Source organism: Thalassophryne amazonica, chromosome 13 (assembly GCF_902500255.1).
Source record: "Thalassophryne amazonica chromosome 13, fThaAma1.1, whole genome shotgun sequence".
In the NCBI taxonomy this organism is placed as follows: domain Eukaryota; kingdom Metazoa; phylum Chordata; class Actinopteri; order Batrachoidiformes; family Batrachoididae; genus Thalassophryne; species Thalassophryne amazonica.
Genome location: NC_047115.1, coordinates 5,719,238 through 5,744,467, shown reverse-complemented (window position 1 = coordinate 5,744,467; position 25,230 = coordinate 5,719,238). Strand labels below are relative to the sequence as shown.

Genomic DNA, 25,230 nt, shown 5'->3' with positions numbered 1-25,230 from the left:
AGTTCTGCACAGCCTTGAGACGCTCCATGCGAGGCAAAGCCCACTGGAGGAGCTTCTGGGATTCTCTCAGGGAACAGACCTGGTGCCTCCTTGATGGTTTATATGGTAGACTGTTAATGTGTTGTCCGACCAAACAAGCACATTTCCCCTCTAGGGCAGGAGAGAAATGCCTCAGAGTTCGGTGGACAGCCATGTAGCTCCGGCACACTGATGTGCTGAAGCCTCTCGCAAGGGTTCCAGACACCCCTGATCATTGTGTGGTTCCACACTGCATCCCAGCCTGAAAGTGAGGCATCTGTTAGAATGACCTCCTGGCGGGAGGGTAGAGAGGCCAGAGGAACACCACGTGTTATGAACTCTGTCTCCCCAGGGGTGAAGGTGTCAGAGGCACTGAGCTGAAAGATGCACAGTCCTGTTCTGATGCAGCGTGGGGTTGAGGCCCAGGCTGTTGAACCAAATTTGTAAGGGCATAAAAACAAGAGTCTCAGAGGTATGACTGCTGACACTGCAATCAGTTTTTGCATTAGCTGGAGGAGCAGACCGTAAGTCAGTGTAGCATTCCTGCAAACAGACCAGAGTGAGAATACCGTCCACCCTTTGCAGGGATGGGCAAGCTGTCATCGCCAGAGAGTAGATCGCAATGCCAATAAAAAACACCTGTTGGGGTGGGGTCAAAGAGCTCTTTGAGAAATTCACAGTGAGCCCTAGCTACAACACGTGGTGCAGTAGGGTCTGAGTGTCGTCGAGTGCTTGCTGCCGGCTTGGAGCGCACAAAAGCCAGTCATCTAGAAACAGAAGAATCCGTATCCCATGAGCCTGCAAAGGAGAGAGTGCTGCTGCTGCCACACACCTGGTGAACTGACGGGGAGTGAGGGAGAGCCCAAAAGGGAGAAGTCTGAACTGGTATGCCCCTCTCTCCAAGACAAACTGGAGGAACTGCCTGTGGTGAACTGACACTGGGATGTGGAAACAGGCATCCTTCAGGTCCACACTGATGAACCAGTCCCCCTTCCAAATTGCCTGGAGAGCATGCGAAAACACAGCACCTTCATGTACTGATTTAACTTTCTGGGGTTGAGGATAGGACGAGCCACCATCCAGTTTTGGAACCATCCATTTTTGGAACTACAAAATAAATTGAATAGAACTGTGGACCTGCTCTATGGCTCCTTTCTTCAGGAGCTCAAGAATTTCCTGCCTGAGAACAACAGATCTCTCTGGATCTGAGACAACTGTGACTTTTACACCATTGAACTTAAGGGGATGATGACTGAAGTGAATATTGTAGTCTCTGACCAATATGGAAATCACCCAACACACGCCACCAGTCGAGCTGTAACTGGTAATAATGACCGGTGAACCAGGACCGGGTGTCAAACCTGACTGCTACAGCCCTGTGATGATTCTGAAGGGTTAGCATGACTGGCCTATCCATCCCGCTGGCCATTTCTGGGTGGTCCATCTGAGGGTGGCCGAAAGGCGGAATTCTGGGATGCCTGATGTGGTAGACCACGATCCCAGGGAGCACGTCCATTAGCAGGATTGAAGCCACCTGTGTGCTTATGTTCGTGCCTGGGAGTGCTCTGTAATTCAGCATGTTGCTGCTGAGATCTGTTAGCCTGAACGGCATGCTCCAGGGTCTGTTGGGCCACAGGGCCAAAAACCTGGACTGGGACAACAGGCGGGGTGCATAGTGATCCCCTGCAGGCCTCAGACGATTGGATGAAATCCCTTCGCTGCGACCATGTGCGTGACCCCCAAAATATCAAATTGGATGTGGCCGGACGACTGGAAAATTTGGTGAATTTTTGAGCATGGGGAAAGGCCGAAATTTGGATTTGAAAAGTGTGAAGAATAATAATAAATAATAAACAGTGCAATTACAATAGGGTCCTCGTAGGACTTTTTCCTACTTTGGCTCTAAAAATGGCAAAGTAGCTGGGAACTACTTTGGAAAGGCAAACGCAGCCCGAAAGGCAAACAACTGCTGTAGGAAAAGAGCAGAAACCACTCACAACCAGCAGGGAAAGTGAGAAAATACTCCAGTAGTGTGTGCGTTTAGCACAACAGTGCAATCAGGAGCACAGACACTCACAGCACAGCTTCCAAAGCTGGAACAAAAGGTGTGGAGGAGGAGCAAAACCACTCGCAACAACAGCGTCATTTCAAAGAAGACAACAGAGAGCTGCATGTTTGGGGCAAACAGGGAGCGAAAAAACACTCACAGGACAGCATCCAAACTCAGCAGGTGAAATTTCAAAGCAGCAAAGCGAAGCAGACACGTGGGCATGCATGGTGTGCAAGAGGTGCACACAGATGAACCACCCAGAAATGGCCAGCAGTGTGTAACGAACACAGACATCAACAAATTAAACATTGATACCCCAGCAGTCAAGACAGCGCGGCACGTCACGCACAGAGTAGCGACAACAAGCCACAATTGCTCACTCGTAGTAAAACAGGATTACTCCCCGAGAGCTGAAGCCACCAATGGATCACTCACAGTAAGCTCAGTTACTCCCCGACAGCGGAAGCGTAACAGAGTAAAGAACTTGTGGTCTTACAGATTTGGAGGGCGCGTGTGCGCAGCTCCAACTACGAAAGGTTGCAACGCTCCGACAAGAGAAGCGATCTGAAAGAAGTTCGATCTTCTGCTCTCCATGTGAGAGATGGAAAAAGGACTGAATGCTCGGTGACGTGCACTCATATCCTGTCGCTGGCGTCACCCAGGTCACACCCACTGACGTGACTTTGTTGGTATAAGACTCGACCTCTGCATATGTGCGCATGGAATAATCCAGGCGCTAAGCACCGCCTCCTGGCAGTCAGAAGGAATTAAATAGAACCCACAAACTCATCTGGAATGTGAATTTTGGACAGCCTGGGCTTTTTCTACATAGCCACTCCATGAGCCAGACACTTTCATCCACTGATTCATGTGGTTCACACTTTCGTCAACATCTGCACGACTACGTTAGTTGCGGCATGATGGCAGCATTTTCCTCTGAATTCTGGCCAACAGTGGGAGCGGCAGCAGCACCACTGGCTCTGTGCTTCCCAGAGTCCTGCAGAGTCCGGGTCTGTTAGCGGTAACATCAGAAGGAGACTGACCTGGTCGTGCGAGTGGAGTCCAGGGCGCAGAGGCTGGATCTTATGGCTCTGACAGAAAGGAAACAAAAGCTTTATTACACAACTAAATGAAGAGAAGTGAGCAGCACAGACGGGAGGATACCTGCGGATTCTGCCGGGCCAGCTCCTCTATCTTGTACCACACCTCCTCTCTCTCCTTCAACTTATACTTCTCCCTGTAATTACAGAAACTAAACTTACATTAAAAGCCTCAGAGATGTTTCAGGAGGCGGCACGTGGTGGTTCTGACTTACTTCTGTTTTTCAGCTTTGTACTGCTGCGTGCAGTCATCAAACAGCTTCTGGTTCATCTCCATGAAGAGTTTCAGGGCATTGTAGATCAGACCGTGGATCGTCCTGAGGAAGACATTCATCAAAACACTGGCACAAAGCAAAACTTGCAATGGCCACGTCTACGTTTCTCATTCTACAGCTGTTCTTTTTCTTTCCTGACAATCTTTAAAGTCAAGAAGAAAACTCAGCAGACTGTGGCAGTTACATCCAGTAACTCCTCTTTATTCCACATGTCTAGCATAGCCTGCATGCAAAAATGTGAGTCAGTGAGACAATCAGTCCAAAAGATCTGAGAGTCAGTGAGCCATTGAGTGCCAACAATCTGACTGAGTCAGTGACCGAGTCAATGAGTGCAAAAGATCTGAGTCAGTGAGACAATCCATGCAAAAGATCTGAGCGAGTTAGTGAATGAATGAGTCAGTGACTGAGTCAATGAGTACCAAAACACTGACAAGCATTGCTGTCTGCATAACTGCGCCAGCCACCTATCCAAAGATTTCCTTTGCTTGCTTCATCATTACACCAAGAGGGGAAAGGACCAGAGACTATTAATTGATGCTGACATCTTTCTGGTGAGGTCACAAGTCCTCTCTATGTCCATTTTTGTGACCTCCGATTGTCGCATCCTAACATCATTGGCGCAGACATGGATAACTATGTGGGTATAACTCGTGTCATGTTCCTTTGCTTGTCTGCCCTTGTGCACAGTCAACACCCTAAGATGAGAGGCAATGTTGGGTGCTCGAGCCCCAGGAATACATTTAATGTCGGCTGGCATCTGTAATTGACAACGGGTAAAAGAATCCCCTATCACTAACGCACGGCCTTCTGGCCTGGAGATAGGGGTAGAAGTTACCTGTGGGCTAGGAGGACTATCAATAGACACAGCTAAAGCTGAAAAATGGTTCACAATCAGCTGCAGTGACTGTGAGTGGGGTACCACAACTGGGCACCAAGCCATATGGGATTTCTTCTGCCTAACAACAGTACGAAAGCTGTAGTCTTTAGTCAGCGGAGCTAGCCCTAATGCTAAAGGGCAGACTAGCTGGCCTGACACAAAGCTCATCTGGAGTATCCATGATATCTAACTCCACTGTACTAAGAAGCTGCTCTAACTTACAGACCCAGCTCTCTAAGAGGGCCACAGTGCCTGAGAACATTGTGCAAGTTATTTTAACCCTCTGGAGTCAAATGACACGCCCTCGCGTCAAAAGTGACATGACCTAATGAAACGGACATAGCACAAAATTGGCTCCACTCTAAGGGTCTGTTTGAATGTGTGTTGAAAGTGGAGACTTCAACCTCCAAACCACTTTTTAAATTTTGTTAATAGCCCAAGTATAATTTGAATTCTGATTAATAATTTATGCAAGTTTTTGGGGATGATACTCTCATATTCGCTACACGTTCTGCAGACAGTTGCAGCAGAAGCGACTCATTTCCTCCTTTCAGCTGGATAAGCGAGAAGGCTGGGATGAAACAGGACTCCCTCAACTGCAACAGGAGAAAGGGGTGCTACCATTACATTCACCAACTTCACGTGGGTTTGATGACAACACACAGACCCCACGTAGGTGGGTCTGTGTGTGTGTGTGTGTGTGCGCGCACACGCATTTTGTGAACAGGACTTCTGTGTCCCTCTCTCTCTTTGCAACAGCAAACAAGTAAAAAAAAAAAAAAAAACATACGGAATATCACTGGTGTAAAATATATTACCAAATAAACAATGATGCCCAATCTATGTAATTTGGTTGCTGAGCAAAGGGAAATTGTGGTTTCATGCAGAGTGAAAAGCAGAAAGTGATCAGATTTGAAAGTTGTGTGTTGTTTGCCATGCTTGGAAGGTGTTTTAGTGTGTGTGGTGTAGTTTTTTTATTTAGCGGGTGCATCAAAATAATCAGGTGTCTGGAGCAGCACGTCAAGTCTCTTTTTTGTTTTTGAACTGCATGAAGACGATCGAAGTGCGGAGTGCATCATCAGAGGCTGAAGCAGAGAGTGCGATCAACCTGCTGATGAAGTGGATTTTATTGTTCTGCTCTGAATGAACGAGAGCAGGTGGATTCATCGATCTGTGCGCACAGATTTGTATAGTGAATCAGACCATGCGCTTCTCCTTCCTTCTGCTGCAGGATTCATGCATTTCTGCTCCAACGCCGAGTCCTGGAGCAGCAGGGTGCAGCCACACACTGCCCCAGCACTATTCGCACGGCGGCCGTGTCCATGACTCTCATTTAATGCAGTATGTTTGTGTGACTGCAGGACCTTCGTGGCCGGGACGGCGGTGGGATCAAACCCGAACGGCTCGCACTAAAGACCATTCCTCTACCAGGTCAGCCAAAGGGGAATTCCCTGTTAGCCAAGCTAGCGGGAACATCTTTTCAATCAGGACCCAGGACCTTCATCCTGCTACATTTGTTTATACAAGTAGTTCCAAGTTTTACCACCAGAGTCTTGCCGTGCAAATAGCCAAAGGAGAGTTATGGACACGGCGGCCGTGCGAATAGCCACTTCCTATTATTTATCAGGGCCTGAGTAGGGAAAAGTCCTACGAGGACCCTATTGTAATTGCGCTGTTTATCAAAAGAATGCAATTAGGTCAAAAGGCGTGGCTGCTAAGGTTCGTCAAACTTTGTTGAGCTTTTCGGACGTCGTTTCACTTTAAACAGCTGTCACGCCCACATACTTCATCGTAGATCCTTCAAACTTGCTGGACATAGTGAGGGCTCCGCCCTGAACGTTTGCATATATTAACGTCCCACTTTTGCCATAGCGCCCCCGGTGGTAACAGGAAATGTCCTATTTTTACTTTAACAGGTCCTGATGTCACATAGTTAACCCAATCAACTTCATTCCACTTCTAAAACATGCAGAACAAGTTGGTGAATGTAGGTGATGAACGCCGTGAAGTTACGAGTAACGACGTCCGTGTGGCGCTGTGCCGAACATCGACCCTTCGCCATGAAATTCCGTTCTTCCTTTTGACGGCTTTAATTTTGTCATATCATCATGAAAAATTGATACACGCATCAAGCATGACAACCTCTTACAATTCATAGGGGCGTCGCCCATGGGCGGGGCAAAATACCTCAACAGCGCCCCCTTGAAACTTTCAAAAACCCCTCCACATAGGGTTTTTTTTTTTGGAATAGGGAGATGAAAATTGGTACACGTGTGACTTGCATAACCGTACAAAAAAGTCTCTTGCACCATGGGTCTACTCCAAAGAGGAAGTCGGCCATTTTGAATTTTCTTCTCATTTTGGCATGATTTCCACACGGTGTATTTGAACAAACTCCTCCTAGGGATTTTGTCCAATGCACTTCGAATTTCTTTAACAGCATCCAGAGATGATACTAACCAAAAGTTATGGAAAGCTTTTCTCTATGTCGAAGGATGTGGCCGCTATGGCGCCGCCATTTTGGCCCTTCGCCATGGAACATGAAGTCATGATAACTCCTTCATGCTTTGCCTGATTGACTTGAAGCTTTACATGTGTGATGACAGTGGGCCCCTTAACACACCTGGCCCCTCTGTTTGTACACTGAGCGCCCCCTAGTGGATGAACTATCAACATGTCATAACTCCTTCATGCATTGTGTGATTTGAGTGAAATGTGAATTGCTTGTGATGAGTGGCTTCCCTGTACGCACATGCCCACATCTGGTCACAAGGGGACACGTTGGCCTGGGTAGGCGGTCGTGCGGAATGAGGGCCTGTATATGGCTGCTTGCAGTCCTAGTTATTGTTATTATTTTCACTTTTGAAATCAAAATTTCGGCCTCTTCCCATGCTCAAAAACTCACCAAACTTTGCAAAGTCATCCGGCCGGACCCGAAATTCGATGTTGTGGGGGTCTTGCACATGATCGCAGCGAAATGGTGAACTAGTGCCCCCTAGAAATAATTTTAAAAAAACCCTCCGCATTGGGTTATTTTTTGTCGTAGCCTCACGAAATTTGCTACACATATTTACCATGCTGGGACACACAAAAACATCTGTTACCGTCATGGTGAAATGCTGACAGGAAGTCGGCCATTTTGATTTTAAGTTTCGATTTTGATGTAATTTTTGCCATTTTTGGCTATTTCCACTACTTACATTTGAATGAACTCGTCCTAGGGATTTCATCCAATCGTCTTCAAAATTGGTCCACATGATCATGACCCAATGGTGATCAAAAGTTATTCGCCATTTGAGTTAGTCGCCATTTTGACCCTTCACCATGGAACATCAAGTCATGATAAGTCCTTCATGCTTGCCTGACTGACTTGAAACTTCACATGTGTAATGAGTGTCGGCCCCTGAACACACCTGGCCCCTCTGTTTGTGCACTGAGCGCCCGCTAGTGAATGAACAATCAACTTCCTGTAACTCCTTCATGTATTGTCTGATTTGCTTTAAACTTGAACTGTGTAATAAGGGGTCAGCCCCTGTATGCACCTGCCCATATCCAGTCACAAGGGGACGCACTGGCCTGGGTAGGCAGTTGCACGGCACAAGGGGCCCATATATGACTGCTTGCAGTCCTAGTTGTTTTTTTTTGTTTTTTTGGCCAATAACACAGTCAGGACAGTCTGTACCAACATCAACAAAAATGCTACAAAAACCAGGAATTAGGGAAAAATACACATGGATATTGAGGTGGAATATCTGTACAATTTTTTGGAGCTTCTGATGAGTATTGAAGAGGAATTGTTTTTCTGAGTGGAACAAATATAATTTGTGTGGCATCTTATTACATGTAAATAGCCACAAAAAAACCTCTGAAGCATTTCCTCCATTTAATGTGAACTGTTGGATATAACTTTGTTTATGCTACATTTTTACATATATTCTTGAAGTTTACAATTTATATTTATGTTCTAAATTATGAAAATGGTTTGTTAAAAATATTTCTGGTTTTCACAGGAAAAAAAAAAAAAACCTTTTCTGATCAGAATTTTATGTTTTGGGGTTAATTTAGGGTCACTGTTTCAATGCAGTGTGTCAGAATGAAACAAAAAATTTAAGGTCACACAGGTGAGGTTGTGCTGAAAGAATGATACCAAACAAGGCCAGGTAAACAGTTTTTAAGGTAAATTATGAAGGTAAAACCAAAAGTAGTCAAAAATGCCCAAAGATAGCCAAGACTCCAGAGGGTTAAACTGCTGTGCACTAAGAAAAGAATAAGCAAGTAGCGAAGGCGAGCACAAGTGAACCACTCCAAGGATTCACACCGCAGTAAATTAATGAGCGAAAATCCATAGCTGTTGCACTTAAAGACGAACAAAAGTAATTCATAGGGAACTAAAATAAAAGGGTGGATTACAATCATGAGTTAAATAGAAGCTGTTCAATCCGCTCACTGAGGAGTGAGTGTGTCCAGGAAGGACGCCTGGTTCGGTTCCAGTGGATTCAGGAGAAACCTCCCTCAGGCACTCAGTGGTACAGAGAAACATTTAAGCTTTTTCCTGTGGAACGTGTCGGTGCCACTGTAAACGGAAACAGCAGTGTCTTTTCTAATTATGGTGGCTGCTCCTTGATCGTCCTCCTGGTGATCTTGTTGATCTATTCCAGAAAGGACACCTGCACCTCATGAAGACGTCACAGGCTCTTTAATTTGAGCCTAACATAAACAGTCTGTATGATCCATGTAGATGATTACTCTTTTGTAATTTGGTTTTAACTGTCAAAGGTGTCTGCTGATCAAAGCTGATCAGTGATCAATCACATCCAGTGGTGATGAGTGTGTTTGAGTTACTTGTTCCAGTGACTCTTTGAGTTCTTGTAGAGGGCAGGAAACATGATGGGGAGGATCTTAGCCGCATTGTCACTGATCAGGCTCATGATGTACTCGTTGTTCCAGTAGTACAGCGCTCGCTCTGCTACCTACAGACACAGACAGATACAGACACAGATACACACACGGATAGACAGACAGACACAGATACAGACACACAGACAACCAGATACAGACACACAGACAAACAGACACAGATACAGACAAACAGATACAGACAAACAGACACAGACAAACAGACACGCAGACATAGACAGACAGATAGACACAGACAAACAGACACACAGATTCAGACAGACAGATACAGACAGACACACAGATTCAGACACACAGACAGATACAGACACACAGACAGACACACAGACTCAGACAGACAGACAGATACAGACACGCAGACACAGACAGACACACAGACAGACAGATACAGACACACAGACACGGACAAACAGATACACAGACACAAACACACAGACAGACAGAAACAGATACAAACAGACATGTACAGACAGACAAACAGACACCCAGACACAGACACAGACAAACAGACACAGACAAACGGACACACAGACACAGATACAGACACACAGATACAAACACACACACCCGACAGACACACAGACACAGACACACAGATACACAGATACAAACACACACACCCGACAGACACACAGATACAGACACACAGATACACAGATACAAACACACACACCCGACAGACACACAGATACAGACAAACAGACAGACAGATACAAACACGCAGACACACAGATACAGACAGACAAACAGACAGACAGATACAAACACGCAGACACAGACAAACAGACAGATACAGACACAGACAAACAGACAGACAGACACAGATACAGACACACAGACACAGATACAGACACACAGATACACACAAACACACAGACACACAGATACACACAAACAGACACAGACACGCAGACACAGACACACAGACAAACAGAGACAGATACAGACACACAGATACAGACAGCCAAACAGACATATACAGACAGACAGACACACAGATACAGACAGATACAAACAGACACACAGATACAGACACAGACAAACAGAGACACAGATACAGACACAAACAGACACAGATACAGACGCAGACAAACAGACACACAGATACAGACACGCAGACACAGACAGACACACAGATACAGACACAAACAGAGACACAGATACAGACACAGACAAACAGACACACAGATACAGACACGCAGACAGACACACAGACATGGACAGACAAACAGATACAGAGAGACATAGACAGATACAGAGAGACACACAGACACAAACACACAGACAGACAAAACATACAAACAGACATATACAGACAAACAGACACAGACACACAGATAGATACAGACACAGACAAACAGACACACAGATACAGACACAAACAGAGACACAGATACAGACACAGACAAACATACAGACACGCAGACATAGACAGACACACAGACATGGACAGACAAACAGATACAGAGAGACATAGACAGATACAGAGAGACACACAGACACAAACACACAGACAGACAAAAACAGATACAAACAGACATATACAGACAAACAGACACAGACACACAGATAGATACAGACACAGACAAACAGACACAGACAGACACACAGATACAGACAGACAAACAGACACACAGATACAGATACAAACAGACAGACAAACGGACACAGATACAGACAGACATATACAGAAACACAGACAGACAGACAAAGACAGGTACAAACACACAGACAGATACAGACAGACACAGAATGACAGACAAACAGACATACAAATACAGACAGATAAACAGACATAGAGACAGATACAGACAGACAGACACATACAGACACACAGACAGACAGATACACACAGACACAGTACAGTCAATTGCCGCTGAGGGAACAAACAAACTGAGTGAATGTGAGGATGTGGAGTCTCTGCAGTCAGGGTATGCCCATATGGAGACCAGTTCAGGTGTATCTAACATTTTTTATGGTACTGTTTGCTCCACATGGAACTACTTTTTGAAAATAGGTCCCAGATGAACCTCAACACTGCCTTTGTGTTTTCATGTGTACAACCAATGTGCCACGTTCATGAAACGATGATGTCATAGTCCCACCAAAATGTCACACGTTTCTGTCTGGTGTCTGGGATACAGCGCCTGAAAAGCATCATCGGCATATTTTTTGGGAGGTGGGGCAACTTGTAAATGAATCACATTGTGCTTCCCTCAGGGGCTTGGGGAGCCATGCGCAACCAACCTCAATTTAGTTGTTCTGCTTAATGTGTGTATCTGCATTTTCTTTTGCACATTTCACCTTTTCTTTGCCTTTAACCAAAACTGATATCACAAACGATGTGTTAGTTTTATCAGATTACTAACCACAAGACCACAATCAGTTCCAGTTCATCCCTCCTGACCGCCAGAGGGCGGTGCTGAAAGCACTGAATGATCCCTTCGCACATGCGCAGTTCCAGTAATAATACCAACATAGTCACACCTGTGACACCACCGATGACCAATCACAGTGTATATAAGCATACGTCATCTGAGGCTCCGTCCCTTTTTTCTTCTTGCATGCGGTTCGATACTGTTGGCGTCCACCATTTTATGCTGGTTATTTCTTTTGGTTTTGCTGTAGTTGCATGACCTTTCGTCTTTTCTTTTGGCAGGAGCAGCGTTTTTCACCCTCCTGGGGCTGCGACGGTTCTTGTTACTGCGGTAAGTGTCTCTTTTATTTGCCATTACCAGTGATGGCAGCGTGTTCACCCCCTCTCCCGGTATTGCGCGGGTATACGGACATACATATATTGTTTCGAACTACATGGGTCCTTTTGTTGTTTAGTTTTTGCTATTACCGGTGACGACAGCGTGAGCGCCCCTTCTCCCGGTTTTGGGCCTATTTGTGTTTATAGCTGAGTGTGTTGGCCTCCTTTTGTTGTTTCATTTTTGCTACTACCGGTGACGGCAGTGTGAGCGCCCCCTTTCCCAGTTTTGTGCCTGTCTATGTTGACGGCTGACTGTGTTAGCCTTTTTCTTTTTCTTTTTTTTGGCCTGCGTTTTGTCACAGCTGACGGAGTTGGTCTCCGGTTTTGCCATTACTGGTGACAGCAGCGTGAGCGCCCCTCCCCCAGTGCTGGCATATGTTCTGAAGACTGCTAGCCGTGTGGATTCGCCTGTTGTGCGGTCGGAATTATGGACAGCTCCCACTGCTGTGCTGTTTGTGGGCTCGCACTCCGAGCAGATGATGGTCATGACCTGTGCCCAGCTTGTCTCGGGATTGACCACCTGACGGAGGTGCTGTCAGACCATCCCTGTATGAACTGCAGTTACATGCCTCGTGCTGTGGCTCAGCTGGCACGGGTGCGCCCTCAACAAGAGGCCGACCAGCTCCCACCTTCGGTGCGGGTGACTGCACCCAGGCGTTCAAAGTGTCGGAGTGAGGTCACTGCTACCGCGGCTCCTCAAGGCCTTGCCACAAGGGTAGAGCAGCTGTCTGCTGAATTGGCTAAGATGAAGTCACTGTTTCAAGCCCAGCAGCTGGAAGCTCCCTTGCCTGGGACAGGGGCTTCTCCACATGTGCCTGAGTTGGCAGTGGAGGAAGATGTATTGTCTCTCGCCACCTCGGCCTCTCATTTTGGGGCAGAAGCGGAGTCTCAGTCGTCTCTTGCTTCTGACACGTCTTCGTTCGGCTCCTATCAAAATGTGGTCAGTGAGTCGAGCTGTGATGCCGCTGTGCAGGATATTATGCGTAGGGCCTTAACTCTGCTGCAGTTGAATATTCCAGTGGTAGAGGAGCCTGCCCCTGGGAGCATTTTTTCAGATGTGGGCGTGTGCCCACTGCCTTTTCTGTTCCCCCATCGGTGGACTATTTGAGGGAATTGCACGCGTGTTGGTGGGATCCTCACGCCTTCTCACGTCTCTCGGCGGACAGTCGGGCGTTGGCCTCTGTGCATGAGTCCGCTAGGGCCAGTTTGAACCACATGCCAGCGATTGACCCGGCGGTGGCCTCGCTGGTTGTGTCTCCGGAGGAGGTTCTACGCAGCGAGGCTCGGTGCCCATGGACTCAGTGCCGTGTGACTGATGACCTCTTTGCAGGGCTTATAATGCAGGAGCGCGTGCTGGCCGGTTGGGTAATTCCCTGGTGCACCTCCTGTTTGCAGTTTCTGCATCTCTGCAGGATACTGGTGCTGCGGCAGGTGTGGTAGGATTTAGTGATACTGCGTTGCAGGCTTGTGCCCTGATGTCAAGGGAGCTTGGCCGGGTTATGTCTTTCCTTGTTCAGGCTCGTCGGCAGGTTTGGCTAGCGCAGTCTACCCTGACTGAGGCATGTCAGAGGACCCTCCGTGATGTTCCCGTGGAGCCAGGTGTGCTGTTTGGCCCGGCTACCCTGGAGGCACTGAAGCGGTCCATCCAGGTGCAGCAGACTAGGCAGCATCTCTCTGGCCTCAACAGACCTGTGCCCCCGCAGCATTTGAGGCATTCGCCTGTTGGCCATGATGTGCAGCCACCCCCGCCTCGATCCCGCACTGAGGGTTATCAGCGGGACTCTCAGCAGCGGTCGGGGGTGGTTTTCGTGAGCCAGTCTGCCACCCCACCAGGCAAACCCGAGCTTCAGATAGTGGCCGCTAACCCCCCAGGGCCCCTAAGGGTCATGGGGAGGGGAGGTGAGGCCACCGGGCCGGCAGTCAGATGGTTTTCCCATCAGCAGCTCAACTACTGGGCTGCTACCACTGTGGATCCGTGGGGTGGTTGCTACTTTGACCCATGGCTACAGGTTGTAATTCCTAAGCTGGCCACACATCTTGGACCGGGTCAAGGTGACTTTGATTTCCGACCCGGTGAAAGCTCAAGCACTAGACCAGGAACTCTCCGCCCTCTTGGCCAAGGGTGCTATCAAGGAGGTGGATCCTCTGCAGCAACACAGAGGCTACTATTCAACATATTTCCTCATTCTGAAAAAGACTGGGAGTTTTGTCCCATTCAGTGGCGGTTCTAGACCAATTTTACTGAGGGGGCCGCCTGGCTGGGGCCAGGGGTTTTGTCAGAGGGGCACATTCAACCTGGGGCAAAAAAGACAAAAGATTCAAAATCTTATTTATTTTTATTTTCATAAATCTACTGATTAATGATTATAACCAAAGTGAATGGTCAAAATATTACATTTGAGACACAAATATAAAAAAAAACAACATTTTACAGACTGTACTGACAAGAGAAAATAATCAGCAGATGAATTGATAATGAAAATAACTGTTAGGTGCAGCCTTGGCTCAGTTTCTCAGTCCAAAATTAAATAAAATAAAAATGAAAAGACAGTGGCTGCCCTACTGTTACAGCAACTGTATTCTGCAGTTTTGGTGGTTGTTCAGTACACCCAGATTGCTTAATCTGTCATCATTCATGGTGGATCTGAGGTATGTTTTCACAAGCTTTAACGTAGAAAAACTCTGTTCACAAGAAGCAGTACTCACTGGAATTGCAACTGCTATTTTACAGAGTCTGTAGAGCTCAAAAAACACTTCTTTATATGGCTCAGTGAACTGTACTAGCTCTACTGTACTGGAGGGTCTCTGCATCCCAGTCTGTATTTCATGCCCCAGGTCATCAATATTTGAATCATACAATCAAGCAAATGAAAACAGAGCCGTCTCTTTCAGGAATGCATCTTTTTTGGGATTTAGAGCCTGGATGCTATTCATTATGTCACGGTTTCTACTAGAAAATCGTCTTTCAAGCTCACTGAGCATTAGGTCAATGACAGGGTAGAAAAAGTTTGTACTGAACCCATTTTTATCTCGTTCTGACTCTCTCTGCCCAACAGTGCTCACTGAGTTTAGAGCTTAGCGTTTTTTGGCGTTTTGTAGTTGGTGGTCTTGGTTCACACTACCCAAAAACATTTAACACTTCATCCCACACATCATCAAAAAACGACTCCTGCCTGAAATCATTCAATGTCTGAACTAAAGCTTCAACTAAATCTACAGCTTCTGAAATGTCAAGTGTTGAAGACTGGAGCATATCAGACAGAGGTTTTGTTTCTCCAAACACTTTACGGAGTGTGATAAGATGCACTATGAATTCAAAATGTATTTGTGCCAGCAGACCTCGAGCCTCAACAGATCTTTCACCATTACATTCTTCGGATATCTCTTGCAGTAGTGGCTTAAGGGCAGGCGGTCTATCCATGATGTTACGTAGAGCTATAAATCGACATGCCCAATGAGTGTCACTTAAACGCTGGAGCTCTCTTGGTGCACCTTTGGACATCTCTCTTTGTTTACATCTCTCTATTTAGTTTTTCTCGTAAGTAGAATAACTCCTCTACCTCTGGGACAGCTTTGACTCTATCTACTAAAACTAGATTTAGACAGTGGGCAGTGCAGTGGATGTAAAAGGCATATTTTGCCTCTTCTTTGATTCTCGCCTGCTTACTGCTCATGACAGAAGCCCCATCATAAGCTTGGCCTACGAGGTTCTTTTTGTACTCTAGACCATGATTTTCCAGTATGTGGATTATTTTCTCACTACATTCTGCTGCATCAAGCTTCTCTGTGGACTCAAAATGGAGAAAACCTTCCTGGATAGTTCCTTTGTAGCAGTACCTTAGTATGAGAGAGATCTGTTCCTTTTTCATTACATCTTTTGTTTCGTCTACTATGATGCTGAAGACCTCACTGTTTTTCACTTCTTCTGTAATTTAAGTTCGAACCATGTCTGCTAAACAATCCAGAAGCTCATTCTGAATGATTTTGCTCGTGTACTTTGCATTATGAATGGAAGTCAACCTTTTTTTAACAGCTTTGTCATGGTTAGTGATTGTGTCTAAAATTGCCCTGAAGTTCCCTTTATGATCTGAGTCTGCAGACTCATTGTGACCTCTTTGAGCCATGTTTTGAGTAGCAGTAAGTAACAGCACTTCCCCTATTGTTTTTATGTATTCCCGATTTTCTTTGACCTGTCTGTTGTGCTCCTAGTTTAAGACATTGACCAGTGTTGCATTAGCTGCTGTAGCTCTCTGATAGTCCTCCATGTAACCATGGCTTGTTTGTGCCGCTCAGACCTTGCATGCAATGCAACCCCCCCCCTCTGTAAGATGCTTTTTTCCAGTTTCTGAAACCAACTGGTGAGTCAAAGACTGTGTCTGGACTATTGGGGGGGGGAGGTTAAAATGTCTGCAAGCGTAACAATACGCAGAGTTCAATTGTTTTGAATATTCAAGCCAGGGGTGGATGTGGTACCAGGCTGCCTTGAAGCTACTCCTCTTCCTGTCCCCCATCAAGGTCCTTGGATACAACTTTAGGTCCGGTGCATTGGTGGGTCTTCTTTCCATTTGCTGATGTCTGTGGAGAAAGACAAACCGAACATATGTAAATAAACATATATTCTGCATGGACACAGCATATAAACTGCAGTTACACCGACACTGCTTAAACACACTCTACTGTCTAAATTGTTTCACTGTATTTATTTATTAATGTTATTTATTAATTGTATTTGTATGGTATTCAGTACATTCTTTCATTGTATTCTAAACCCTGACCAAGGACTAAAACTGCAAATCAGCTGAAGGTAGACGTCTTCTAAGCATCACATTTTCCCATTTTTAAAGGCAGTGTTGTATGTATCGTCCCTGTTAAATAAACCTTAAAATAAAAAGTAACACACACACTAAGCAGGCAAATGTTCTTTTCACTATCAAACAATCAATCAATCAATCAATTCAATCAATCAATTTTATGTATATAGTGCCAAATCACAACAAACAGTTGCCCCAAGGCACCTTATATTGTAAGGCAAGGCCATACAATAATTACGGAAAAACCCCAACGGTAAAACGACCCCCTGTGAGCAAGCACTTGGGGACAGTGGGAAAGAAAAACTCCCTTTTAACAGGAAGAAACCTCCAGCAGAACCAGGCTCAGGGAGGGGCAGTCTTCTGCTGGGACTGGTTGGGGCTGAGGGAGAGAACCAGGAAAAAGACATGCTGTGGAGGGGAGCAGAGATCAATCACTAATGATTAAATGCAGAGTGGTGCATACAGAGCAAAAAGAGAAAGAAACACTTTTAGCAAAAAGGAACGTTTTAAGCCTAATCTTAAAAGTAGAGAGGGTGTCTGTCTCCCTGATCTGAATTGGGAGCTGGTTCCACAGGAGAGGAGCCTGAAAGCTGAAGGCTCTGCCTCCCATTCTACTCTTACAAACCCTAGGAACTACAAGTAAGCCTGCAGTCTGAGAGTGAAGCGCTCTATTGGGGTGATATGGTACTATGAGGTCCCTAAGATAAGATGGGACCTGATTATTCAAAACCTTATAAGTAAGAAGAAGAATTTTAAATTCTATTCTAGAATTAACAGGAAGCCAATGAAGAGAGGCCAATATGGGTGAGATATGCTCTCTCCTTCTAGTCCCTGTCAGCACTCTAGCTGCAGCATTTTGAATTAACTGAAGGCTTTTCAGGGAACTTTCAGGACAACCTGATAATAATGAATTACAATAGTCCAGCCTAGAAGAAATAAATGCATGAATTAGTTTTTCAGCATCACTCTGAGACAAGACCTTTCTAATTTTAGAGATATTGCGCAAATGCAAAAAAGCAGTCCTACATATTTGTTTAATATGCGCATTGAATGACATAGCCTGATCAAAAATGACTCCAAGATTTCTCACAGTATTACTAGAGGTCAGGGTAATGCCATCCAGAGTAAGGATCTGGTTAGACACCATGTTTCTAAGATTTGTGGGACCAAGTACAATAACTTCAGTTTTATCTGAGTTTAAAAGCAGGAAATTAGAGGTCATCCATGTCTTTATGTCTGTAAGACAATCCTGCAGTTTAGCTAATTGGTGTGTTTCCTCTGGCTTCATGGATAGATAAAGCTGGGTATCATCTGCGTAACAATGAAAATTTAAGCAATGCCGTCTAATAATACTGCCTAAGGGAAACATGTATAAAGTGAATAAAATTGGTCCTAGCACAGAACCTTGTGGAACTCCATAATTAACCTTAGTCTGTGAAGAAGATTCCCCATTTACATGAACAAATTGTAATCTATTAGATAAATATGATTCAAACCACCGCAGCGCAGTGCCTTTAATACCTATCGCATGCTCTAATCTCTGTAATAAAATTTTATGGTCACCAGTATCAAAAGCAGCACTGAGGTCTAACAGAACAAGCACAGAGATGAGTCCACTGTCTGAGGCCATAAGAAGATCATTTGTAACCTTCACTAATGCTGTTTCTGTACTATGATGAATTCTAAAACCTGACTGAAACTCTTCAAATAGACCATTCCTCTGCAGATGATCAGTTAGCTGTTTTACAACTACCCTTTCAAGAATTTTTGAGAGAAAAGGAAGGTTGGAGATTGGCCTATAATTAGCTAAGATAGCTGGGTCAAGTGATGGATTTTTAAGTAATGGTTTAATTACTGCCACCTTAAAAGCCTGTGGTACATAGCCAACTAATAAAGATAGATTGATCATATTTAAGATCGAAGCATTAATTAATGGTAGGGCTTCCTTGAGCAGCCTGGTAGGAATGGGGTCTAATAAACATGTTGATTGTTTGGGGGAAGTAACTAATGAAAATAACTCAGAACAATCGGAGAGAAAGAGTCTAACCAAATACCGGCATCACTGAAAGCAGCCAAAGATAACGATACGTCTTTGGGATGGTTATGAGTAATTTTTTCTCTAATAGTTAAAATTTTATTAGCAAAGAAAGTCATGAAGTCATTACTAGTTAAAGTTAAAGGAATACTCGGCTCAATAGAGCTCTGACTCTTTGTCTTTGTTATCACAAACCTGATGGTCCAGTGCTTGTGGACGCACATATATTTTGTGTCTGTGTCTCACACTCCTCTTGTCTCTCACTCTCATCTTCTTCACTCTCAGGATCTTCACCTGTCTCTCTTTCCTGCTCTGTGTCCTCTATCTGGAATCCAGTGTCTTCCAAGTCCTCTGGCTCTCTCTCTGTGATGCTCTCAACTTGCTTCTCTTCAGCTCTCTCAACACCATCATCTGGCTCTATCTCAATGTCTGCCTCATTCTTATTCATCTTTTTCTTGCAGAAATAGGACGTAATGTCCTTTTTTATCTTCATTTTGAGCTACAGACAAAAAGCAATGGAGAGGAATACACAACACTTCAACAACCCAGTATATAAATAACCTTTGTTATAATAGGCTGTTGTTGCTTGGTTTTGTGGTGTGGTGTGGTAAGGTTAACTAACATTAGCTAGAAGCATGCAGTCAACTCAAGCTGGCATTAACGCCTGGTCTGGGAGGCTGCTAAGTTAGCCAACAACAAATCTTGACCAGATGTCTTACCTTGTAACAATATTGTTCGTCGTGGTAATCATTCCTTGCTTCTGACAGCCTCTTGTCGGGTGGATGGTAACTCCATACTCGTCTTTTTCACCATGTATCAACAAAAATGACCGCCATTTCTTCTTCCTCATAGTAAACCGCCGCTTTCATTGGTGCAGCACACTAAAGGATCCGACTAGAATGTTGAGCCACTCGCATTAGTTCTGCCTTTTGCGTCAACGCAGTATCACAATTTTAATAAGTACTATATAATCTTTGTTCGGGGGGGGCCACAGGGGGGTCCAGACTCATTGTTACAGGGGCATTGGCCCCTGCTGCCCCCCCCAGAACCGCCACAGGTCCCATTTTAGATCTGCGGGGACTCAATCATTATTTGAAGGTGCTGCCATTTCACATGTTGACCACAGAGGAGGTCCTTCAAACTGTGGCACGGGGGACGTGGTTTACGTCAATAGGTCTGACCGATGCCTATTTTCATGTGCCTATTACGGCAGACCACCGCCACTTTCTGAGGTTTGCCTTTTGGGATCGTCATTGGCAGTTTCGGGTACTCCTGTTTGGCCTCTCCTTTTCTCTGAGGGTGTTTACTCGGTGTGTAAAGGCAGCTCTCGCCCCACTGCAAGCATGTGGGATGCAGATTCTGCCGTATCTCGACGATTGGCTTCTGTGCGCCCTGTCTCAAGCGCATGCATCTCGGGAAATGCATCGGCTGCTTGCTCACGCGTCCCAGTTGGGTCTCACGGTCAACCTGGAGGAGAGTTGCCTTGCTCCTTCTCAGACCACTGTTTTTCTCGGGGTGGCCTTGGATTCAACTTCCGTGGAGGCTCGTCCATCTGTCCGCAGAATAGACGATGTCCTCAGGTTGGTCAGTCGGTTCTGACTAAGCAGGTGGTTTCCATACATCGCCTTCATACGGCTTCTCGGCAAACTCACATCACTCACTCGCATCGTGCCGTTGGGCTTGCTTTCGTTACACCCTGTGCAGAGGTGGCTCAACAGCTTTCGTCTGGACCCCCGACTGCAAAGACATCGCAGGCTCACGGTGACATGGTTGTGCTTCCAGGCCCTGGGTCCCTGGAGGAACAGGGCTTATTTGTCCAGGGCCGTCCCGATGGGGCTAGTGGTGTACCGCAGGGAGGTGGTCACCACGGATGCCAGTTCCATGGGATGGGGCGCGGTCTGGCAGCACAGAGCGGTTCAGCAGAAGGGATCGGTTGGAGCATATCAATGTGTTGGAGCTACGGGCAGTGCAGCTAGCTCCGAGGCACTTTCTTCCCCACATGCAGGGGAAACACGTTCTGGTGCGGTCGGACAACACCTCGGTTGTCTACCACATCAACCAACAGGGGGGCACCAGGTCGGCTTGTCTTCTAAAAGTCTCCAGGGATCTGCTGGAATGGGCCTTTCCTCTTCTGTCCACTCTGTGGGCAGAGTATCTACCGGGAGAGCGGAACCGAGCTGCGGACGCACTCTCAGCACCTGCTCCAGGAGAGTGGTGTCTTCATGCCGATGTGGTGAGCATGATCTGGGACCTCTGTGGTTGTGCAGAAGTGGATCTGTTCGCGACGAAATTGTCGACTCATTGCCCTCGGTAGTTTTCCCTTACAGGAGTGTTGGGCGCATTTTGGTCAAGATGCGTTTGCTCATCTGTGGCCCAAGGTGCTCCTGTACGCTTTTCCTCCTCTTCCGTTGCTTTGGCCCACTCTACAGAGAGTTCTCAGGGAGGGCCACAGACTGTTGCTGGTGGCTTTGTTCTGGCCCGCACGGCCATGGTTCCCGTTGCTTCGGGGTTTATGTTGAGGCAACCCCTGGTGTCTTCCACCCAGGAGGGATCTTCTCTCTCAGTTGGGGGGCCGAGTATGGCACCCCGATCCTCAATGCCTGAACCTGTGGGTGTGGCTGCTGGATGCCAGGAGTCAGGGCTGACTGGGCTCACTGATCCTGTCAGGCGTACCATTTTGTCGGCCAGGGCACCTTCTACCAGGCGGCAGTATGACAACAGGTGGTGACTGTTTTGTCGGTGGTGTTCTGCCCGAAGTGAGGATTCGGTCACCTGTTCCGTTTCTGCTATTCTGGATTTTCTCCAATCTGTCCTTGATGAGGGCCGCTCTCCCTCGACACTGAAGGTATATGTTGTAGCTATTTCATGTTGGCATACGAGAGTGGATGGTTGTTCAGTTGGAAGCCATCATCTCATTTCTCTTTTTCTGCGTGGGGCTCGTAGGTTGCATCCACCGGCTGCCCCACATGCACCTGCCTGGGATCTGACCTTGGTTCTTGCAGCATGTTATCATCCTCCGTTTGAGCCTTTGGCAGAGGCGGACCTCAAGTGGCTCTTGGGTAAGACTGCGTTTTTGGTGGCCATCGTCTCCGCTAAAAGAGTGGGTGAGTTATATGCTCTGTCAGCCCCTTGTGTCTCAGGTGGGGTCCCGATCGGGCTGATGTTACCCTATGGCCGAACACGGCATTTTTGCCTAAGGTGTTGTCCCGTGCTTATAGTAACTAGCCATTGCGATTGGCGCGGTTTCGACCCCAGTCATCGTGGCCGGGGATGAGTCTGACTTGTTGTATCCCGTGAGAGCACTGGAGGTGTATATTGCAGCTACTGAGAGTCTGAGACGCTCTGACCAGCTGTTTGTGTGTCATGGGTGTCCTAAGTTGGGCTTTCCTTTTTTCTAAACAACATCTCTCTCATTGGATTGTTGATGTCATCTGCCATGCCTATTGTGCAGGGGACTGTTCCTGGCCGGCCGGCGTGAAGGCTCACTCTACCAGGAGTGTCTCTGCTTCCTGGGCGGCTATGACAGGGGTTCCGGTGGATGCCATCTGCGGTGCAGCATCATGGGCCTCCCCGAGTACGTTCACTCATTTCGACAATGTCAATGTGGCCGACCCTCATCCTTTGGGTTGTGTGCTCCTGTCGGGGTCCTCTGGGTCTCCTCAGTGAGGTAGGTGCTCGGGATTCCTTGTGACATTGTTGGTATTAGTCATTCAGTGCTTTCAGCACTGCCCTCTGGCGGTCAGGAGGAATGAAATGGAACGAAGGTTACGTATGTAACCACGATTCTATGAATCCCGACTGAGTGAATCTCTGGCGGTCAGGAGGGATGAAATGGAACGAAGGTTGCGTATGTAACCACGGTTCTATGAATCCCGACTGACCGCCAGAGATTCTCTGTCTCTTGGAATCTCCAGGTTGTGCAAGAAGGTTCTGTAGGGACGGCGCCTCGGATGACGTATGCTCATATACACTGTGATTGGTCAACCGTGGTGTCACAGGTGTGACTATTTTGGTATCATTACTCGAACTGTGCATGCACGAAGTGATCATTCAATGCTTTCAGCACCACCCTCTGACGGTCAGTCGGGATTCATAGAACTGTGGTTACATACGTAACCTTCATTTCATATTTTTGGCTTCCTGCGCATACAAAATGCAAACATGCACTGTGCATAATTTCTCCAATCACAGCCACAGAAGCCTGTAACTTCTTCTGGGTTGTCTGGGTGTCTTGGTGGCTTTCCTCACTCTTCTCCTTCTTGCACAGTCACTCAGTTTTTGAGAACCGTCTACTCCACACAGATTTACCATAGAGTGCCATACTGTTTGTATTTCTACATAACTGATGTAAATAAAGTTCATGACATATTCAGTGACTTGGAAATGTTCATGTATCCATCCCCTGACTTGTCTGAAGAAAACTGGCAACCCATCATATGCAACCCATCATCTCGCCCGTGGGGATCCACGGGCTCTCGATTGGGTCGTTTATAAAACACGTAGCGGACATTTTTCAAGGCTGGTAATAAGTTACACAAAGTTTCTATAATGAGTTAGAATGGTGTGCAAGTCCAGAATGTTTTTAGAACTTTAAGCCTGGTTCACACGACAGGATTTTAAAATTATCTTTAGGTTTCCAAAACCTGGGAGACCACACACGTGAAGATAAAAAAAAAAATCATAGCTCTAACAGGTGTGGTGGTACAGTGTGTGGTGTTCAGCCACACGGTAAAAACACCACACACAAACAGATTTCACACACAAACATAGGAAATCTCACAGATTATTAAAATCTCTCGAGATTAAACGTGACTTCAGAGTAAACAAACGGAGATACTTTGTGGACTATTTAAAACAGAGGGGAACAAAACAATACAAATAGAAAAAGAAAAGGTGTTCTTTAAAGGAGTGGAGACAGCGCGACCACCAGACTTTCTGGTAAGTCAGAACAGCTGTTTTGATTTTATTTTACGCTCTGTACATCCGTGACCTTGCTTTCTGATTGGCTGCACATCACATTCAGCAGGAATGTGAAGTACAACCCCACTTACATATACATGGAAGTGGGGTTGTACTTTTAAAGTATTCACAAGTATGTACTTACACTGAACTCATGAAAAATCACGCACTCACCCTTTTAATATATAGATTATCACGCACTCACCCTTTTAATATATAGATTATTTACCACCCCCTGCTGGAATGGCAGGTTCATCCAGAATGTAATTAGCAACGTCCATTGTTCAGTGTTGTTAGCCAATATCTGTAGTCTCTCCAAAAATATTAGCCCTATCAATGGTCCATTTTGGCGCCATTCATCCTTGACCCAAAATACAAAAACATACCAAACGGCAAATGTCAGCTGTGCTCTGTCCCTTATCAAAGTTATACATGTGCGCATGGAGAGGTTCTTGTCTTGTCTGCATTCTGCTGCAAGCAGGTGATTCTATTTTCAGACACAAACAGGGGCATTGGCAGAAGACATCAAACACACTCCACTATTCACTCATGATAACAGCAACATAACACTTAACTAAACTGACTGAAACAATTGAACTACAAAAACATAATGAATCAATAACACTACAACACTCTAAACTAACATGAACCACAACATTTAAAACCCCAAAACCCCAAGCTCCCATGGTCCGCTGCAACACAACGGCCACTGTTTACTGGTTTCGTTTCAAACCTTGGAAAAATCACTCTGGGCCCTTGGGCAAGGTCCTGAATGTGCTCCTTGAAACTGCTCTCCGGTGTGTAGTGAGTGTCTATATACACACACACACACACAGTGGTGGGCACAGATAACCAAAAAATTAACTTCGATAACAGATAACTGAAAAGTTATCTTTGATAAAGATAAACCGATAAACCACCCAAAAATGTATAGGAAGTTACAGATAATCAATAACCGATAAATTCCGGTGTTGTCTATGGGACATTTGCAGTTACTAAAGAGCTGAAATTGATTTTTTTTTTTGAAAGCATCAAAAGCGGTAAAAGACCTGAAGAATAAGCAATGAATGTTAGACCATGCTGCTCCCTGCAGGAAACAGCACAGACAAATCCTGAGAGCACCCACAAAATCAACTCTTTACTAATCATAATCATTTTTCTTTCAACATTCTGCCCCTGCTGGAAGCTCTTGTTTACAACAACGCTCCCACCGTAGAGTCACATCAAGAGCAGCCATAAGGCCAGCTCCCTATCAATTTCAACACTCCGGTCAGGCGCAGGTCTTGAAAAATAAAGTCATACAAACTTATGGTTTTTTGAAAATACTGATAGAATAACTCCATTAATGGCAATTTTGGCATTTGTACAAAGCTAAAATATAACATATCTTTTAATGTTGAATAAGGCACTAATTCTGAGGTTTTGTAACAAAC

General features: G+C 45.8%; 1 protein-coding gene across 2 annotated transcripts in view; it reads right to left on the bottom strand.

The window, feature by feature from the left end:
- The window catches only part of ppp2r5d (protein phosphatase 2, regulatory subunit B', delta), a 136,559-nt gene that overhangs the window by 14,189 nt on the left and 97,140 nt on the right, over positions 1-25,230 (bottom strand). For both annotated transcript variants that reach the window (XM_034184316.1, XM_034184317.1), the window contains 4 exons: positions 9,163-9,290; positions 3,384-3,485; positions 3,233-3,305; positions 3,112-3,159 (listed from right to left, as the gene is read on the bottom strand). In XM_034184316.1, the coding sequence (XP_034040207.1) occupies positions 3,112-3,159; positions 3,233-3,305; positions 3,384-3,485; positions 9,163-9,290 (351 nt within the window). The remainder of the gene's footprint in view (positions 1-3,111; positions 3,160-3,232; positions 3,306-3,383; positions 3,486-9,162; positions 9,291-25,230) is intronic.